The sequence below is a fragment of the Triplophysa dalaica genome, chromosome 22 (genome assembly GCF_015846415.1).
Source record: "Triplophysa dalaica isolate WHDGS20190420 chromosome 22, ASM1584641v1, whole genome shotgun sequence".
Classification (NCBI taxonomy): Eukaryota; Metazoa; Chordata; class Actinopteri; order Cypriniformes; family Nemacheilidae; genus Triplophysa; species Triplophysa dalaica.
Genome location: NC_079563.1, coordinates 5,001,102 through 5,021,659, shown reverse-complemented (window position 1 = coordinate 5,021,659; position 20,558 = coordinate 5,001,102). Strand labels below are relative to the sequence as shown.

The following is a 20,558-nucleotide window of genomic DNA, read 5'->3' as shown; positions in this document are numbered from 1 at the left end:
CTCAGAAACCATCAGTAAAAACCTGCTTGTTTGCACGAATCATAATCTGCATTACATTTCATCAATCATGCAGATCACATACTTGTTTTTTACCATGTCATTCAATCTTTTAATATACAGTACTACTCACTTCATCGCTTCTCTAATTGGAACAGCGCTGGTTTCTTTTAGTTTACTTTATTGTAAAAACCTTTTTTCTGCCTTTGTAATGAGTTTCGGGGTGACTGGTCAGCAGTCACGCTACAAGTTTGCTGTGTTTTAAAAGCGATTGTGAAGGAAAGTATGACGCTCATTAAATCACTTAGAGACACAGATTGTGTCTTGTGCTTCCTCTTCTCCCAGAGACTTCTCTCTCTATCACATATGTGAAATAAGCACATGTGACGCGCTGGCACAGAGTAGTGTAGGAAACCTTTTTACCTCGTTGAAGCAAAGACCAGGAGACGTTGGAATATCTTTCATACAGAAGTTATCTTTATTGAGGACATCCAAGTCTGACTCTAGCTCAACACAGTAGAGTTTTATACCTTCAAGGGGCCGGGATACATTGAGGTAGAGACAATTTACACAAAGCATGTAAATGCAGTACAGGAATCAGCCTGTACTGAGACTTGAGACTCTGCCAAATGTTCAGGAAGTGAAACACAATGTAAATAACTTTCTTAGTCTATATAGTATTACATTGGAACCTAGATATAACATTTTATAGATTTGTAATCCCACAGTTCCCCTTTGAGAGTTTTAATAACTTCAAAAGTTAATTCTTGTAACCTGTGATCGTTACAGGCACATAGCACTTGTTCAGTTTGGATTATCTGTAGTGACGAACGGCATGCTGACACAGAAACAAACATGCAGTAAGGGTCCAGTTGGAACTGCCATTTCCTCGTGATGGGCATGAGTCACGTGTTGAATGAAACACTTGATACTGTGGACGCATAGATAGTACACCAGTAGGAAAAACAACAGCAGAACTGCTATTTCCTTGATCCACAGCCAGGGTTTACCTAACAGGTTTCCAAACTATGAAGAACTATCTTCAGTCATCTGGTGTGATCCAAGATCAAGAATGTCTTGTTGTATTTTGTTCAAGTCCACTGTAGGACTAGTACAGCAATCTTGATCATGTTGATAGGTGACTGAAGTTCCCGTATGTGATTCTCTGCGTTGTGTATTCTTTCTTCTTTCATGACAGTCGGCTCTGCAAGGGGTCTAGTTGTCTTTTTCTGTGGTAAAAGACTGCAAATATTAGGGTTTTATCCTTTGTTCGATTTGAGTCTGCTATTATTGTTCTTTCTTTTCCTATTTCTCGATTCCTGTGACACCTAAAGAACAGTAAGTTAAGGATGGACTAGTGGATGGGGAAGGCCTATGAGGGAGTCTGCACCGCAGAGTTCGCCCCCGAGCCTGTTGCATTCCGTTCTTCCCTGGGCTCCTGTGAAGTGTGTACCTTGATCTGAGTCAATGAAATCTGGTAATCCCCATCTAGGAATGAAATCACTGACAAGATATTTAGCAGTATGTGCAGCTGTACCACGCCCTGTTGGATAAGTTTCTATCCATCTCGAGAACTTGTTTATTAAAACCAAAATGTCAGTTTTTCCCTTACACTGAGGCAATGATATGTAATCAACTTGCAGGTAACAAAATGGTCCAGATATAGCTGGGGTATGTGTTGCTGCGGTAGTTGCTGCTGGCACATCATTATTTTTCTGACATGAAACACATCTCTTGACTATTTCGGTGGCTACCTTTCATAATTTTGAGAAGATTTGAGAACCTGTGATTCATCGTTGCTGGACCACTGTGACCCAAATTGTGTATTTGTTGAGCCAAATATGGTAGCAGTGATTCGGGAGCGACATACTTTCCCCCTTTGGTCCAGCAGCCGGATGAATCCACTGTGGCTCCTTTTTATAACCATGTCCATTCTTCATATAGAGGAATGTCTTTGTACAGATCAATGATTGATTCAGGAGGCAGAATTGTCTTCTGTGCTGTACTTCCTGAACTCACTTGTACAGTTGCATGGGGACAAGCTTGTTTAGCAGCTGCAAGGGCATTACCTTTTGCTTCCGTAGTATTAGATGTGAGATGTACTTTCACTTTGATCACAGCTAATTTCTTTGGAAGTCTCATGGAAAACATCAGATATATTACTAATCCAGCATGCTTAATGGGGGATCCAGCAGAGGTTAGAAACTGTCTACTTTGCCAAATAACACCAAAATCATGAATTACCCCAAAAGCATACCTGGAATCAGTGTAGAACTGATCCTGAAGCTAGCGTGTATGGTCTAGTTAAGGCTACTAGCTCTGCAGCTTCAGCTGAAAAATTATCTGAAAGATGACCTGAAGCTACCACTTCAATGGTGGAACTGACTGCATAACCTGCACATCTGTTACCTTCAATGACTTGAGCTGAACCATAAACAAACAACTCTAATTCTGCATTCTCTATAGGAGTTTCTGTCACTTTTAGATTAGATTCAACTTTATTGTCATTACACATATACAAGTACAGTGTAACGAAATGTAGTTTAGGTCTAACCAGAAGTGCAATTAGCAAGTGCAGGATATACAGTGTGAATAAATACAGAATACAATATTAGTAAAAATACTATACAAATGGCATGTAATATGAAAATACTTTACAGAAGGAAAGTTCTATGAAAAAAAAAGACAGTCGGTATGTACTATGAACAATATATACAGAAGGCTATAAACTTTGAACATTAAGGTACAGGTGGTTATGAACAGATAACAATATAGACTATACAATATTGCAAGTGACTTAAGTGTGCATTAATTATAGACATTAGCTTTTAAAGTTGCAGTGCAATAGATGAGTAGATGCAGTTAATAGAGTTACAGTGCAGTAGATGAGTTAGTGCAGTTATTGAAGTTACAGTGCAGTAGATGAGTTAATGCAGTTATTGAAGTCATAGTGCAATAGATGAGTTAATGCAGTTATTGATGTTACAGTGGAGTAGATGTGTTAATGAGTTATTAAAGTTACAGTGGAGTAGATGAGTTAATGCAGTTATTAAAGTTACAGTGCAGTAGATGAGTTAATGCAGTTATTGAAGTTATAGTGCAGTAGATGAGTTAGTGCAGTTATTGAAGTTATAGTGCAGTAGATGAGTTAATGCAGTTATTGAAGTTACACTGCAGTAGATGAGTTAATGCAGTTATTGAAGTTATAGTGCAGTAGATGAGTTAATGCAGTTATTGAAGTTATAGTGCAGTATATGAGTTAATGCAGTTATTTAAGTTACAGTGCAGTAGATGAGTTAATGCAGTTATTGAAGTTACAGTGCAGTAGATGAGTTAATGCAGTTATTAAAGTTACAGTGCAGTAGATGAGTTAATGCAGTTATTAAAGTTATAGTGCAGTAGATGAGTTAGTGCAGTTATTGAAGTTACAGTGCAGTAGATGAGTTAATGCAGTTAACTCATAAGTAGATGAGTTAATGCAGTTATTGAATTTACAGTGCAGTAGATGAGTTAATGCAGTTATTGAAGTTATAGTGCAGTAGATGAGTTAATGCAGTTATTGAAGTTATAGTGCAGTATATGAGTTAATGCAGTTATTGAAGTTACAGTGCAGTAGATGAGTTAATGCAGTTATTGAAGTTACAGTGCAGTAGATGAGTTAATGCAGTTATTAAAGTTACAGTGCAATAGATGAGTTAATGCAGTTATTAAAGTTACAGTGCAGTAGATGAGTTAATGCAGTTATTGAAGTTATAGTGCAGTAGATGAGTTAATGCAGTTATTGAAGTTACAGTGCAGTAGATGAGTTAATGCAGTTATTGAAGTTACAGTGCAGTAGATGAGTTAATGCAGTTATTGAAGTTACAGTGCAGTAGATGAGTTAATGCAGTTATGGAAGTTATAGTGCAGTAGATGAGTTAATCCAGTTATTGAAGTTACAGTGCAGTAGATGAGTTAATGCAGTTATTGAAGTTATAGTGCAGTAGATGAGTTAATGCAGTTATTGAAGTTATAGTGCAGTAGATGAGTTAATGCAGTTATTGAAGTTACACTGCAGTAGATGAGTTAATCCAGTTATTGAAGTTATAGTGCAATAGATGAGTTAGTGCAGTTATTGAAGTTATAGTGCAGTAGATGAGTTAATGCAGTTATTGAAGTTATAGTGCAGTAGATGAGTTAATGCAGTTATTGAAGTTACAGTGCAGTAGATGAGTTAATGCAGTTATTAAAGTTACAGTGCAGTAGATGAGTTAATGCAGTTATTGAAGTTATAGTGCAGTAGATGAGTTAGTGCAGTTATTGAAGTTACAGTGCAGTAGATCAGTTAATGCAGTTATTGAAGTTATAGTGCAGTAGATGAGTTAGTGCAGTTATTGAAGTTATAGTGCAGTAGATGAGTTAATGCAGTTATTGAAGTTACAGTGCAGTAGATGAGTTAATGCAGTTATTGAAGTTATAGTGCAATAGATGAGTTAATGCAGTTATTGATGTTACAGTGGAGTAGATGAGGTAATGCAGTTATAAGAGTAGTCAATTAGTGCAAATGAGCATTCAGTATAATATTCCTTGTGTGCAAGTGAGCCTTATAGTGTGCAAATGATGCTGTGTGTGTGTTAACAGTCCGGTGGAGCAGATAACATGAAGCACTGTTGTATACAGTTCAGTCATGCATGGCAGCCCTTTAGTTTAATGTAAACAATGTAATAGCAGCATTGAAATTAAAGTTATGAGGGGTAGTGGAATCAGTGGGGGGCAGAGTTCAATAATGAAACAGTTCTGGGAAAAAAGGTGTTTCCTAGTCTGCTGGTTCTTGTCTGGAGGCACCTGAAGCGCCTACCGGAAGACAGTAGTGTAAACAGTATATGAGCGGGGTGAGAGGAGTCCTTGATAATGCTGCGAGCTCGACGCAGACAGTGTTTATTCTGGATGTCCTCAATGGAAGAGAGTGTAGTCCCTGTGATGCGCTGGGCTGTTTTCACCACCCGCTGCAGTGCCTTGCGCTCAGCAACAGAACAGTTCCCGTACCAGACTGTGACACAGTTGGTCTGGATGCTCTCTATCGTGCAGAGATGTGTAAGTGTAACACCATCATGTGTCATTTCGCAGACATCCTCAACACAACTTCAGTCATTGCAGACATCATACATGAGGATGGGTTCGTGACTGCCGCACGCTGTAAAACAATGTTCGGGGCTGTGAGGGTTGTTAACCAATTTCCCCAACGAAAGGAGGTTACAGAAGTGACTTTTGCTTGAGTCATTAGTGCGGACAATGCTTGAGGGCATCTTACGTTTACAGTCTGTCCTAACACCATTCCTGATGAAGCCTAAAGAGCTAGATGAACTGCCTGCACTTCTCTGAGACATGGGCCCATACCTTGAGCGACTATGTCAAGTTTACCAGAATAGTAATGAATTGGGCGTAAACTGCCTGGACGTGAAGTTAAGCCCGATGTTAAGCATACACACACCTGCGCTACTGTTTTAGTAAGACATGTTAAACCAGTTTTATTCTCTGCCCTATTGTACAGTATCTCTCACGCCTTATGAGGATCACACCAGATCCATATGAAGTGCTTTTGTTCAAGCACAGAAACACGTGAGAACACATTGTTGTGGTTCTGTGGTGTTGTGTCAGGGATGAGATGAATGTCATAACAGATGATGTGATGTATTTAGATGTTTAATATAACACGTTACACACATTTGAATCTGGATTCATCAGACAGTTTGTGTGCATTTCCAACTTTTAACCTTCAATGTTCTTCACTTTCCAGAGCCGACCATCAATAACATCTCAAACAACAACTACAATGGAGCATTCGGTCAAGATCCATACGATCTACCAAAGAACAGTCACATTCCATGTCATTATGACCTGTTACCCACCAGAGACAGCACCGCCCCACCCCAGAACCTCACGGACAACAACCTGTAATCCCTTCTGTCATGTGTTCTGAGTGACATAAACATTCTTGCAACTCTTCATTTAATGGTTTGTACAATAGCTCAGTCTGACCCAGACATCCATTGGAGGAGGAAAACATTTGGGTTAACACACGTGAATCATTCCATTCAGTCTGTAACGTAAATACAAATAAAACATCTGTTCAAGATTCACATATCACACACGGAAATTGACCAATTTACCACTTACCAGTGCCAGCGTTTCCCATGGATTGTCGCCCAATCACAGCACGACCTGCTGTATAACAGTTAAAAGGTGGAAAGCTGAAAAACTCCTCCACGGTGGGGAAAGAATTCTTCATTTGTTCTCCAAAAGCATTTCAGACGTACCAAAGGTGAATGTGCTGTTACAAGGCAGCGTTCTTCTTGTATTTATGTTGACAGACGTTCCAGATATTGAGATGATTTTAATGACTGAAACCATCAAATGCTTGAAGTTGTTTTAGTGAGCTGAAGCTGGACTTTTGCAGAGACAGATGGGTTTGTGAGGTCAGTCTAATATGACATATAGTCATGTGTTCTGAGTCTTAAAGGGCTCAACGATCATTCTATGAAAGTGTACATAGTGGCAGTTCATCATTTCTTATTATTCCTAAAAATATAACATTCCTAATCTGTCAGTTTTCAAGTATTTTGACATGTAGATTACAGTTCTTTACTGACTGAAACCCAACATACTGTAGTGTGTTTATCGTTTCATTTATATGATGAATAATACTGATTCTGCAACGTGTGTGTGTGTGTGTGTGTGTGTGTGTGTGTTTGTATGGTGTTTAAATCAGTATTGTTGGTTTGTTTTGTTTATAATAAATAGTTGCACAACTGTTGTTATTTACCTTCCCAAAGAGCACTGGTTGTAACAATTATTTTTGTATCCTTTCCTTCACTTATTTTGAATGTTGTATTTTACTGGTTTCATGCTTTTAACTGAAATGGAGTATACTGTTTATGCAATTGAGCTTTACAATAAAATGACAAAAATGTCAAGTGGTTTTTGTCTAATAAAATGAAAAAGAAATGAAGTTTTAATGATTTATGAACATTAAATGATGACTCAAACACTAAAATACTTTTAAATTTGATTTGACCACCATTGATTTTGGGGGTATCAAAATACTCAAATGATTAATCATCTATATGTGATGTTTTATTTTCATTATCAAACTATCTGTCCGTCATAATATAAACTAGAATTCAATGCTCAAAGGTATGTTCATGTTAAAGAACTAGGACACGAGGTAAATACACCACAGGACAGTAAACACAAGGAGACTTAATAGCGGACTTAACGAAGATAGTAATAATGGGTAGATATGGGGAATGAAACAGTTGCGGGAAGCTAAACTAGGGGGGCGGGGTCAAAACACAACATCATAACAAACAATGACAATGTGCTTCCACACAAAACACTTGGGACTGTCATTATCCAGCCACAAGACTAGAAAATCATGAAGAGGTGAAGCAGGATCATGACAGTTCCCCGCTCTCAAGCGACGCCCCCTGGAGTCCCTTAGGGGGACACACTACAATCGGGAAAAGGCTCAGAGACAGACAGAAACCAACAAAACATTGCAAAGGCAAACATGAGTGTACAATAAAGCGGTAAGGGTGAAATAATACAAATAAAAACCATGGGAGGGGGGGTGGGAGCACAAAAGAGTTCCAGAGGGTTGGGTGGGAATAAGTCTTATTACAGGGGGATGCCTGGGGGGAAAGCGGGGAGTCCGGGGGACTTTGACAGGGGGAATCCTGAGGGGAATAGGTCCCAGGGGAATGGGCCCTTGGAACCAGAGTGAGGCATGGGGACCCATTTGAGGTCGGAAGGGTCCAGGGGTGACCAGGGGAGCAGATAGGTAAGGAGCAGGGTTCTAGGGTTGATGTTGAGGTGAGGCCAGGCACGATAGAGAGTAAGGGGCCAGAAGGGAACTGAGCATGGGGTCAATGGGAGCAGTCCCGGGTTAGGAGAAGAAACATGGCTTACAGGGTGAGCGATGGAGTCCAGGGAGGGCATGGCTCCCGTAGTTGGGGACTCGATTTAGGATCGGGTGACGATGGCACCAGTAAGGCTGCAGTTTTGCGGTCTGCACCAATGAGGCTGCAGCTGGCTATGCGACCGGCGCAGGGAAGGCCGCCACAGGGGAGGATGCAGGTGAGGTGAGGTGAGGGAAAAACGGTGAGTAAGTAGGTCAAGTGCAGATTAAGATCAACTGCATCTCGTTACAGTGATTGGTGAGGAGACGCTTAATATGCCAACTGAGAGCAGACAAGGCTGAGAGAAACCGTCTGGGAGACGTCTGACCGCTTCACCAGTGGAGAAGAAGGAATCTTATGGACACAGTTCCAAGAAAAACGTATTGAATTGTTTATTCTGAGTTATTGTACGCTGAGAAGCGCAGTGACGCAACGTTTTTCTTTTTTTGAGGAATATAAGGAATCTTGTCCCCCAGCCACGCCAACCCTGCCTCCTTTTTTCAATATATCTACGAAGTTTGTTACATTGGTACCGAACCCCGGGAAGAAAGGAGTGAATTGCAGCCGCCATGCAGCCCCAGCCAACAACTCCATTTGCGGACGTGATCCATTCGCTCGCCAGTCCATGAACAGCATCAAGCGCTGCTGGGCCTTCGGGAAGACCAGGAATGCCACTTCCACGTCCTCGTACAGGCAGGAAGACCGCAAGTCGTTCCAGAGCTGGCTGAGTCAGGAGGGAGCCACAAGGGAGCCATCGACCACAACCCCAGCTGCTTGCTTGCGAACCAGGAAGCTTTCCTCGAGCTGTTCAAGAGTTCTGCGGAGATTTCGGGATGGGCACTCAGCGTTTGGTCAGATAGGCTTATCCCCCTATTAACGGGGGAGGCCCAGCTGGCCGCTCAGTAGGTGCAAGTCGCAAATCTCCTTGTCTACGCAGACCTCAAGAAGGCCATCCTCCAATGGGTGGGCCTGAGCCCCGAAAAACATTGGTAGCGGTTCCGCTCATTGGAGCTTGGGGATTGTGGCCAACCTTTGGCGATGGCTCAGCAGCTCCGGGATGCCTGCCGTAAGTGGCTAATGGCTGACAGAGGTGACGACAAGGTGACACTGGAGCAGTTCGTGACTCATCACCCGCGCCGTATACTGCCCAGTGGGTCCAGTGTTACAAGACGGCGTCGCTGACAGAGTCCATCCAGGACCAGATGGTGGCGTGCCCCGAGGTCGGCTTACCCCGACCATCTCTCTCTCCCTCTATGTCTTCTCCCTCTCCCCCCAAACCCGTTCCCTTTCCCAGAACCCAGACGGGCCTTGTTCCCAAGCCAGCTCCCCGGACCCGGGAGACCAGCGGAGCTACAAGTACCTTTTTCCAGGCACCGGGACGCTTGAATGGGGCTGCGGGCCCTCACCTTCCTCCAGCCTCTCCTCACCTATCTTTTTGCCTTCTTGCCTACTTTGACCACGGAGATCTGACTCAGTGGAACAGAGTGCCCTGGAGAGACGAAGGCTCTCTCGGTGCAACGATTTTTCCCTGGAACAGTCTCACGATGAGTCGCTCAAACATGCGTTTGATCAGGTCCGTACCATAGACGGACAGCTTCTCCACCCTGCACAATCGCTCGTCTATCCTTATTTTGCCATTTTAAAAGAACGGCTGTATCGAGGTTTCCCAAAACACTCAAACAAAAAAGATACATCCCAGTTATCCCAGCATCGCTGCCGGGGGCTAGTTTGTATCCTCTGACACTTGCTTCACCTCACATTTGTTCTTGGTCTTAATATTAGTGTATTTTACTATAGTTACCTATCATTGTCGTTGCCGAATTATTTAGAACTTTATTTTCTTAATTTATATTAATTGAAGCGTAACGGCGCTAGCATATTAACGTGTTAGCTTGCCTTCTGTTTACACTGTGGAATATCATCTCCCCCTATTTGTCTTGTGTGCTAACTGTTTCTCTTTTTAAGTGTATATACTAAGACTCATCAAGCAACCTTGGTAAATTAGGATTGAACTTCATACCCGGTGAGTTATGGCTTCTATTCCTATTGTTGTTACTTGCACCTCATGTCATATGTGTAGCTTAGCCTTCTCTGTCAGCGGCGAGGGTTTTACATGTGATAAATGCAGGGAAGTAGTTAGGCTGACGGAGAAGATCTTACAATTAGAGTCTCGCATCCAATCTTTATTTGAGGATAGTAAGAGTGTAATGACTGTAGAAAACACTTCGGATGCGAGCAATGTTAGCGCACACAGCTCGGTTCCAGTTGAAAATCCCCTGCAGCTGGGAAACTTTGTGACAGTGAGACGGCATAGTCGCAGGACAAAACATCACTCAACCGTTCCGATTAAAGTCTCGAACAGGTTTGCCCCGCTCAGTGACGCACCGACTGAGAAACCTGCTGAAAGTGCCCTAGTGATCGGTGATTCTATTGTCCGGAACGTTAACATAGAGACACCAGCCACCATAGTCAAATGTTTACCGGGAGCCAGAGCGCCTGACATCAAGTCAAATTTAAATGTGCTGGCTAAGGCTAATCGTAAATACAGTAAGATTGTTATTCACGTCGGCACAAATGATGTTAGACTCCGTCAATTGGAGATCAATAAAGATAATATTAAAGAGGTGTGTGAGCTCGCAAAAACGATGTCAGACACTGTAATATTCTCTGGCCCCCTTACTGCTTACCGTGGTGATGAGATTTATAGCAGATTATCATCACTAAATGGCTGGTTGTCTGAGTGGTGCCTGCAGAATAATATAGATTTTATAAATAACTGGAAGAGTTTTTAGGGCAGACCTGACCTTTTGAAAGAGATGGTCTCCATCCCTCCTGGGATGGGGTTTCCCTCCTCTCTAGAAATTTGGCACACAGTCTTAATAATGCTAAAGTCTGACTACCTAGGGCCCAGGTCAGGAAGGAGACAGAATGGCTTAACCAACTGTCTGCTTGCCGTCTCGCGTTACAGAATACACAAAATATACAACATGTAATAATCCCTTCTTACAAACAACATAAAATAGAGACTGTGTCTGTCCCCCGGATTAGCAAACATAAGATATTGCGTAAACCTCTTGAAAGTTATTTAATAAACGTTAAACAAATCAAACATGAACAAAATACAGATAATCAACTGTTACGACTCGGATTGCTTAATATTAGATCTCTCTCAAGTAAAGCACTTTTTGTTAACGATTTGATAACCGATCATAAAATAGACATGCTTTGTTTGACAGAAAAATGGCTAAAGCCAGATGATTATATTACTCTAAATGAATCCATTCCCCAAGATTATTACTATAAACACGAGCCTCGTCTAAAAGGTAGAGGGGGAGGTGTCGCTGCACTTTACAATAATTCTTTTATCACCTCTCAGAAGTCTAATTTTAAATACAATTCTTTTGAAGTCATGGTACTTCACGTATCGACACCTAATACTAAGGACAAAACATTTTTAAAATTTATTCTAGCTATTGTATATAGGCCTCCAGGGCACCACACAGATTTTATTAAAGATTTTGGTGGGTTCTTATCAGAACTAGTACTGGCCGCAGATAGAGTCCTTGTCGTCGGTGACTTTAATATCCATGTAGACAATGATACAGATGCCTCGGAACTGGCTTTCAAAGACACTCTTAACTCCATGGGCGTTAGTCAACATGTGTCAGGACCCACTCACCTTCGTAATCATACTTTAGATTTAATACTTTCTTATTGTATAAATGTGGACGATGTTAAAATCGTTCAGCAGAGTGAAGACATTTTGGATCATTATCTGATATTATGTTTGCTTCACTACGGCTGCAAATCAAACTCCTTGTTACAAATATGGTAGAACGATTACTTCAACTACCAAAGATGCGTTTCTCGATAATCTGCCTGAATTTTCTAAAATATCTAGCATGAGTAATAACGTTGACGATTTTGATTCTACTATTGAAAATTGTAACACTACTTTCTCGGAAATATTGGACACAGTTGCTCCTCTGCGTTTAAAGAAAATTAAAAATAGCAGCCCAACACCGTGGTATAATGATACCTATACCTACAAAACTACTGAAAGAAATGCTCCCAGAAATTATAGATCCTCTTCTTAGTATTATTAACTCATCTCTGACATTAGGACATGTGCCTAAAGCATTTAAGGTGGCTGTAATAAGGCCCCTTGTCAAAAAACCCAAACTTGACCCAAGAGAACTAGGGAATTACAGGCCTATATCGAATTTACCTTTTATATCTAAAGTTCTGGAAAAAGTAGTTTCAACTCAATTATGCTCCTTCCTCCAAAGGAATGACATTAATGATGAATTCCAGTCTGGATTTCGAGCATGTCACAGTACAGAGACTGCTTTGATCAGAGTTACAAATGATCTGCTTTTAGCGTCTGTCCGTGGCTGTATTTCATTATTGGTGCTGCTAGACCTCAGTGCTGCATTTGACACCATTGACCACAGCATACTTCTACATAGACTCGAAAATTACGTCGGCATTAACGGAATAGTATTGAAATTAGGGATGGGTATCGTTAAGGTTTTAACGGTACTACTACTTTTATCGGTACCACTTATCGGTCCGGTACTTTAACGGTACTCTTATCGGTACTTTTTGTTGCCTTTTTTTTATGAAAGACGAAACTAAAGCTGGAGTTTTTTTTCACTATTTAAAACATTTGTATTCTTTACTTTCGTTGACCTAACATATCTTAATGCAGGTAAAAGATGACTGATACCCGCCTATTATTCATAGAGAATTTAGATAAAATGCATGTGGTCCTAAATTTGTTTGTTTTTTGTTGTTTTTGTTTAATAATAATAAAGAAATGGTTTTCCTATTATGTGTTGTGGCTGGAGATCTTCTCTTTTGTGATGATGTGTGTAGTGCAGCACATATTTCCTTCATTTGTGTGTTTGTGCATTTAATACTTATGATAAATAGGGACATAATATGTATAAACACACAAACACACACACATGCTGCTCAGTGTGAAGGGGCTTTGGATTTCTCTTTTGTTTGGACCAGATGCTGGAGTGGCTTGGTTCACTGTAACTGCAGCTTTACATTCACATAAATTACAATGTAGTTAACTCTGTCTGGGCTTAAAAGTTATACAGGTTTGGAACCTCTTGCAATTTACACAAACACAAAAAAGTTTATGTATTTCATCGCTACAAATTATTTTTTTAGGTAAGCTCTGCTTTATAATTTCTTAAGCATAATTTCTTATTATTCATCCATTTTAAATTCAGTACTGTGAAAGCGGTTTTTATGTTTAAGATTTATTTAGGCTACTGCAGAAAAAAACACTCTAAAGATTTATATGTAGGCTATTTTTTATGTGATGTGTGTTTATACAATTATTACATAATAATTTAAAGAAACCTTATGCAATGTTTAAATTTTGTCTGTGTTATTTAGAAAGACTGCTGGGCTAGCATACGCACCTGAGGACGTGGATGACGAACTATTAGCTAGCAGGCAGTCGAAAACTTTGCATCTCTCTGTCTGCACATAATGCACTTTAGAGAGATGTTTAGCCAGATTACTTGTGTTACCACTCTTACAAGCAAAAGTCTTGTTGCACTTATTGCAACGAGCATTATCTGTGTCTACTCGCTTGAAATATAGCCAGACTTTAGAACGTTTGTTTCTCTCCGCCATCATCACTATTATATGCGCGAGCTTTCGTGTTGTGCGCGCGAGCTTTCGTGTTGTGCGCGCAAGCTTTCGTGTTGTGTGCGCGCGAGCTCCGTGTAGTGTGGAACAGACGTACATTTTGCGTGCGGTGCGAGATTGCGAATAACGAAAATGCAGGTAAATGTCTTAAATATTATCTCAAATTAGAAATGGCTGGTCAGTTAAAATGCTATGTAACGTTTATTTAGCAATAATAAATAGGAAATGTTTTTCTTAATTTCGCAAGTACCGATAGCAGGACTGTTAACGTCAGAGCTTATCGATACTTCGGTCTTTCACAATTTAGCCCCGAGACCGATAAAGTACCGAGTTTCGGTACCCATCCCTAATTGAAATGGTTTAAGTCTTATTTATCTGAACTTTTTTGAATTTGTAGCAATAAACAATGATGTGTCCCGCAAATCACAAGTCCAGTACGGTGTACCACAGGGCTCAGTCTTGGGGCCTCTGCTCTTCGCATTATACATGCTACCTCTAGGAGATATAATAAAGCGACACGGAATTAGCTTTCACTGTTATGCTGATGATACTCAACTTTATATTTCCTCGAAGCCTCATGAAACCCAGCAGTCCCATCGAATAAAGGATTGCGAAGTTGACTTAAAAATGGGGATGAGTAACAATTTTTTACAACTAAACTCGGACAAAACAGAAGTGCTACTTACTGGACCGAAAACTGCAATGTGTAACAACCAAGAATACTGCTTAACGATTGACGGATGCTCCATAAAATCCTCGTCATCAGCTAAGAATCTTGGCGTTGTATTCGACAGTACTCTGTCATTTGAAAGCCATGTCGCCAACACCTGTAAAACTGCATTTTTCCATTTTAAGAATATATCTAAATTACCCCCGTGGGAATGGTTATGCAGACCGTCCCCTTGGTCCCCCTGTCACAGTCCCTGGGAGCTTGTGAGCTGCCCACACTGTCTCGGTGGCTAATGAGGACGGTCCGTCTTGGCTACTTGATCCAGTTCGCAAGAGACTCTCCCAAGTTTTGGGGCATCATCTCTCCCTCTGTCAGAGGCAGGGACGCCTCTGTACTTCGGGTAGAGGTCACCACCCTTCTGGCGAAACATCGAGTTCGTCCCTCAAAGCCAAGATGTTCAGTTGGTTATGGCCTGCACTTTATCGTTCCCCAGAAAGACGGCAGGTCACGGCCTATAGGTCTGCGTAGCCTGAACAAAGCACCTTTGCAAGCTGCCGTTCAGGATGCTCACGCAGAGGCGCATCCTGACATCCATCAGGTGTCAGGATTAGTTCCATGGCATCGACCTGTTCTCCCTTTCAGACTGTCCTTCGCCCCACGGACTCCACGAAGATCGTGGAAGCCGCCCTATCTCCCTGAGGGGGGAAGGTGTGCGGGTACTAAACTATCTCGATGACTGGCTTATCTTGGCACACTCACGAGATCTGTGGTGTACACAAAGGGACCTTGTGCTCCGGAATCTAGATCGATTGGGACTATAGGTCAACCGAGAGAAGGTCAAGTTCTCCCCAGTGAACAGTGAAACAATTCAGAGGCTCCTGGGACACATGGCGTCCTCGCGGGGGTAATACCCCTCGGGTTGATGCACATGAGACCGCTCCAACACTGGCTTCAGAGTCGAGTTCCGAGGAGAGCTTGGCAAACCGGCAGCAGGAGCATGGTGATAACACCCTGCTGCCGACGCACCATAAAACCCTGGTCTTCCATGACCTTTCGACAGACTGAAGTCCCTCTGGGCAGATTACGAGGCAAGTCGTGGTGTCGACAAACGCCTCCCTGTCTGGACTACTCCTTTCCGGGACCAAATGGTGGACTTGCAGGCACTCCCCATGGTGGAGGAAGACCCAACCCCATCCGTGTTGTTTGCAGTACGCACACTGCGCCTCTATTTGGACTGCACGCAGAGCTCAGAAGCTCTGACCAGCTCTTGGTCTGCTTTGGAGGACAGCAGAAGGGGAAGGCTGTCTCCAAGCAGAGGCTGGCGCACTGGATTGTGGATGCCGTTATGACGGAATTCCTTTCTCAGAATCTCCCATGCCCATTGGCAGTGAGGGCACACTCCAAACAGGGTATAACCACCTCCTGGGCACTGGCCAGAGGCGCCTCTCTAGCAAAAATCTGTAGAGCTGTGGGTTGGGCTACGCCCAACACCTTCGCAAGGTTTAACAACATGCGTAAACCCAGTGTCAGCCCAAGTCCTGCGTGGCGACATGTAGGACTGGCATCCGGCGGGACATATGCCTGTGAAAGCACCTTCCCACACTCCAGCAGGTTGGGTCAGTGTGCTATCTGCCTCTCTTCTTACCCAAACACATGACTAAGAACCGGTATCTCACCAACTTCCTTCTTACCCAAACACTGGTTAAGAACAGGCATTCCATCCATCTCTAAGCAAGCACCCCCTGGGGGTTGGCTGGGCAGAGCAGCCTTCCCCCTTAGGCCAGGAGAACATATGAGCTATCACAGATAGCTCTAACCGGACCTAGTACTACCAGACGACTGTAACACCCCCTCCGTGGGCTGTTCCGTCTGATGTATCCTCATGAGATGGTTCCCACTCCTGGTAAACCATGGTCTTCCCCAGGCGGACCTCCACCTCTCGGTTAAGTACTCAGCCCGCACGTTCCATGCGTTCTCCTCCAAAGACGAGATCATAACTACCCCACGGGTAGGAGGTGGCCTCTGCAGCGCATTCCTAATTAAGGAAGTTGCACTTTCGTGGTGTAAACCCGAGCTGGACGACCTCTCGCCAGTAGAGAGCTAAGGCCTCCGTCCGTGAAAAGTTACTGGTCAGTGCTGTACCCATCTTTCTCCAAGAAAGCTCTGGAACCCCCCGACCAACACACTGGAAGGTTACAGTTTCGCGAAAGCTTCTAGCTGACACACCCAGACCTGTTGTCGTTGCTTCGCTAAGATTGTGACGCGATACAGCGTTATGGCGTTTTCCATGGGAACCCCATCTGTCGTCTCGTTCCCTCCATCAGGGAACTGAGGTTACAGACGTAACCAAGACGTTCCCTTTCTGTTGGTCTCTCTACGTTGTGTCCCTTATGCCACAAACACGTATCGTATTCTGCTGCAGTCGTGAGAGGCTCTCAGGCTCTTTAGAACAAGACGTAAATGAATGCTGCAAGCCGGCTTCCTTTTATACCGGACATCTGGGGGCGGAGACCGGCATGCAAATTTAATTTGCCAAATTTCATTGGCCTTTTCTATAGTAGTCAGAGTTGATTGGTTCTCAAAGGCGAACCCCATCTGTCGTTCTCAACACAATGTCTCGTTCCCTCCATCAGGGAACTGAGGTTACAGACGTCACCAAGACGTTTGATTTGCAGCCGTAGGCCAGTGAAGCAAATATAATATCAGATAATGATCCGAAATGTCTTCATTCTGCTGAAGGATTTTAACATCGTCCACATTTATACCATAAGATAGTATTAAACCTAAAGTATGATTACAAAGGTGAGTGGGTCTTGACACATGTTGACTAACGCCCATGGAGTTAAGAGTGTCTTTGAAAGCCATTCCCAAGGCATCTGTATCATTATCTACATTATCGACAAGGACTCTATCTGCGGCCAGTACTAGTTCTGATAAGAACCCACCAAAATCTTTAATAAAATCTGTGTGGTGCCCTGGAGAGCAATATACAATAGCTAGAATAAATAAATAAAAAATTGTCCTTAGTATTAGGTGTTGATACGTGAAGTATCATGACTTCAAAAGAATTGTATTTAAAATTTGACTTCTGAGAGATGCTAAAATAATTATTGTGAAGTGCAGCGACACCTCCCCCTCTACCTTTTAGACGAGGCTCGTGTTTATAATAACAATCTTGGGGAACGGATTCATTTAGAGCAGGGGTGTCAAACATACGGCCCGCGGGCCGGAACCGGCCCCCCAGGAGGTTCGTTCAGGCCCGCGGGATAATTTGAAAGTGGAAAAAATGCATAAAAGACATGAAATTAATATTTTTAATTCGCTGCAATTCATTGATTATCCGCTAAGGAGCGCACTCTTTCCATCAGAGTAGAAGACAAGCCGCATCACTGAGACAGACTTAAAACAGCAGACGGTATCAATGCGTCATCTGCTGCTTGTTACGACGTTGTTAATACCTTGGTCTCTATTTCTCCGCTACACCCTCTTTAGCCAAAATGTCGTTATCAAAACGGAGAAAAGTAGATAAGGAGTGTAGAATTTTCAATGAAAAATGGACCACGTCCTATTTATTTACAGATATGCACGGAAAACCTTCGTGCTTGGTGTGTTTGCAACAAGTTTCGGTAATGAAGGAATATAATATTCTACGCCACTACGAGACTCATCACAGCGAAAAATATGACGGCTTGCAAGGACAACTAAGAAGAGATAAGATTAACGAATTGCTGGCGGGTCTAAGGAAACAGCAGTCAACTTTCATCCAGAGCCGAGAAGTCAGTGAAGCAGCGGTAAAAGCCAGCTACCTAATTGCAAGCGAAATAGCATTAGCATCGAAGCCGTATTCCGACGGTGACTTTGTTAAACGATGCATGATGAAAGCGGCTGAACTTGTATGTCCCGAGAAGCGACAAGCTTTTGCCAATATTAGCCTGACGAGGAATACTATAGCAGAGAGGATTTCGGAACTATCGGCAGATTTAGACAGTCAATTGAAACAGAGAGTCAAGTCATTTATTGCATTTTCCGTGGCAATTGACGAGAGCACTGACATCACAGACGTGGCCCAACTGGCCATATTTATTCGAGGAGTTGATGAGACATTGACAGTTACTGAAGAGTTTCTTGAGTTGGTGCCAATGATGGACACCACAACAGCCGAGGACATTTTCGGCTCTGTCGTTGCTGCATTAGACAAAGTTGGAGTGGACTGGTCCCGCGCTGTCAGCCTGGCTACAGACGGCGCGCCATCCATGGTCGGAAAGAAAGCAGGTGTCGCGACAAAGTTCAAAGACAAAGTACAAGCTCTTAATGGAGGAGATCGTTTCTGGACATTTCACTGTATTTTGCACCAGGAGGCATTGTGTTGCAAGTCGCTGAAAATGGACCACGTCATGGAAGTGGTTGTTCGCACTGTAAATTTCATCCGGTCCAGAGGTCTGAACCATCGTCAGTTTGACAAACTTCTCAGCGACAGAAACATTACCCACAGCCTGCCATACCACACTGAAGTGAGATGGTTAAGCCGAGGCGCTGTGCTGAGGCATTTCTTTGATCTACGAGAGGAAATCGGACAGTTCATGGAAAAAAAAGGAAAACCGGTGTTGGAATTACAATCTCAGGAATGGCTACGGGACCTTGCATTCTTGGTTGATATTACTGAACACTTGAACAATCTAAACAAAATGTTGCAAGGCCGCAAAAAAGTTGTCACACAGTTTTCTGACAACATACATGCATTTAAGTTAAAGCTGACTTTGTGGGAGATGCAACTGGCAAATGGAACTCCTGCTCATTTCTCTTGTTTGAGAGATGTGTGTGTGACCAGACCTGATGCGGACATTAAAAGGTACAAAGACAAAATTGCAGGACTACTGCGGGAGTTTGAGAAACGTTTTCAGGTATTTGGTGAACTTGAGACAGAATTTTCAGTTTTTCGCTCACCTTTCACAGTTAAAGCTTCTGATCTGCCGGTCGAAATTCAGCTAGAGATAATTGATTTGCAGTGTGATGCAGATTTGAAGAGCAAATTTGCCTCTGTAGGTCTGGACAAATTTTATCAGTATCTACTACCAGGGTACCCCAAATTAACAGCCCTGGCTGCTAAAATTTTGTGCATGTTTGGGACAACTTACCTTTGTGAACAAATTTTCTCAGTGATGAATATCAATAAAACAAAAATGCGTTCAAGGCTCACAAACAAGCACTTAAATGACATTCTGAAAGTGACAGCTAGTCAGGACATGACACCTGGTGTTGATGCACTTGTACAGGCCAAAAGATGCCAAGTTTCAGGAACAAATACAAGTCCAGACTAGACTAACACCTTTAAAATGCTGCCTTAGATACTGTTTGCATTGAAAGAATACAGCTCTGTGAAGATGAATCCTTACTGTGGTGATTTAAAAAATGTGCACTTTAATGTTAGTCAGCAGCTTCAAAATAAAAGTTGTGTAAGTGGTTTAAAAATTCCTTTTTTTAAAAGTCTCATTTAATCTTAAAGTGCATTACTATATTTTTTAGTACCAATTAAAGTTTTGTGCCTTTTCACATTTGTCTAAGGAAATATGAGATGTTTTATGAAATGTTTTGTAAAAGGATAGTTTATTAAATTTCAATCTTTTCCTAATGTTCTTGTGCTTTTCTACACCAAAACAAAGGAAAGACATGATATTTTAATTATTTATAGCAGAGTATGGTATAATTTTAATGGTCCGGCCCACTTGACATCTCCCTAGGCCGTATGTGGCCCACGATGCGAAATGAGTTTGACACCCCTGATTTAGAGTATGTGATGAGTCACCCCTGGCGCAATCAGTGTCGCCATGGAATCGGGAGAAATCAGAGTGGCTCAGCTGCCGCTCATCAGCACCATTACCAGCGGCTCGTTATCGAGTGTCTTTAAAAGCCGCTGGGGAACAACGAAGGGGGAGCAACATCTCCAAACTAGAGAGCAAAGACTCAGCATACTTTTCTTCTGTTTACAGGCTCCGACGAGTAGCCGTAGCTGGAGGAAACTGGAGCCATCTAACCCGGAAGCAACACGCCCCACGAAGCCGGAAGTATAGCTCACGCCTTAAAGGGAACAGACCGGATTGACTCTCAAACTTCGTTCTCTACGAGAACTCTAATAAAATTACCCTCCGGGGCTTAAACTGCACTCCTCGTGTATGTGTCGTTGCTCTACCTGTGACAAGTAATATAATCATCTGGCTTTAGCCATGTTTCTGTTAGCCATGTCAAACAGAGCATGTCTATTTTATGATCGGTTATCATATCAT

The 20,558-nt window shown here is 42.5% G+C and overlaps 2 protein-coding genes across 2 annotated transcripts in view; both read left to right on the top strand.

The window, feature by feature from the left end:
• The window catches only part of megf10 (multiple EGF-like-domains 10), a 41,544-nt gene extending 34,622 nt beyond the window's left edge, over window positions 1–6,922 (top strand). The window contains exon 25 of the mRNA XM_056736439.1: window positions 5,774–6,922. Within this exon, the coding sequence (XP_056592417.1) occupies window positions 5,774–5,934 (161 nt within the window). The 3' untranslated portion in view covers window positions 5,935–6,922. The remainder of the gene's footprint in view (window positions 1–5,773) is intronic.
• A 10,852-nt stretch (window positions 6,923–17,774) lies between these two features.
• Window positions 17,775–20,345, top strand: LOC130412140 (general transcription factor II-I repeat domain-containing protein 2-like). Its single transcript, XM_056737287.1, has 2 exons — window positions 17,775–19,354; window positions 20,096–20,345. Exons 1-2 carry the CDS (start codon window positions 17,775–17,777, stop codon window positions 20,343–20,345), a joined length of 1,830 nt encoding a protein of 609 aa, XP_056593265.1.
• The last annotated feature ends 213 nt before the right edge of the window (window positions 20,346–20,558 follow it).

What these genes read in the sequence shown, in the direction of transcription:
- LOC130412140 (XM_056737287.1), top strand. Translation starts at nt 17,775, where the DNA reads ATGTCGTTATCAAAACGGAGAAAAGTAGATAAGGAGTGTAGAATTTTC. An exon ending in TATCAGTATCTACTACCAGG is followed by an intron (nt 19,355 to 20,095) that starts GTACCCCAAATT and finishes TGGCGCAATCAG; the next exon opens with TGTCGCCATGGAATCGGGAG.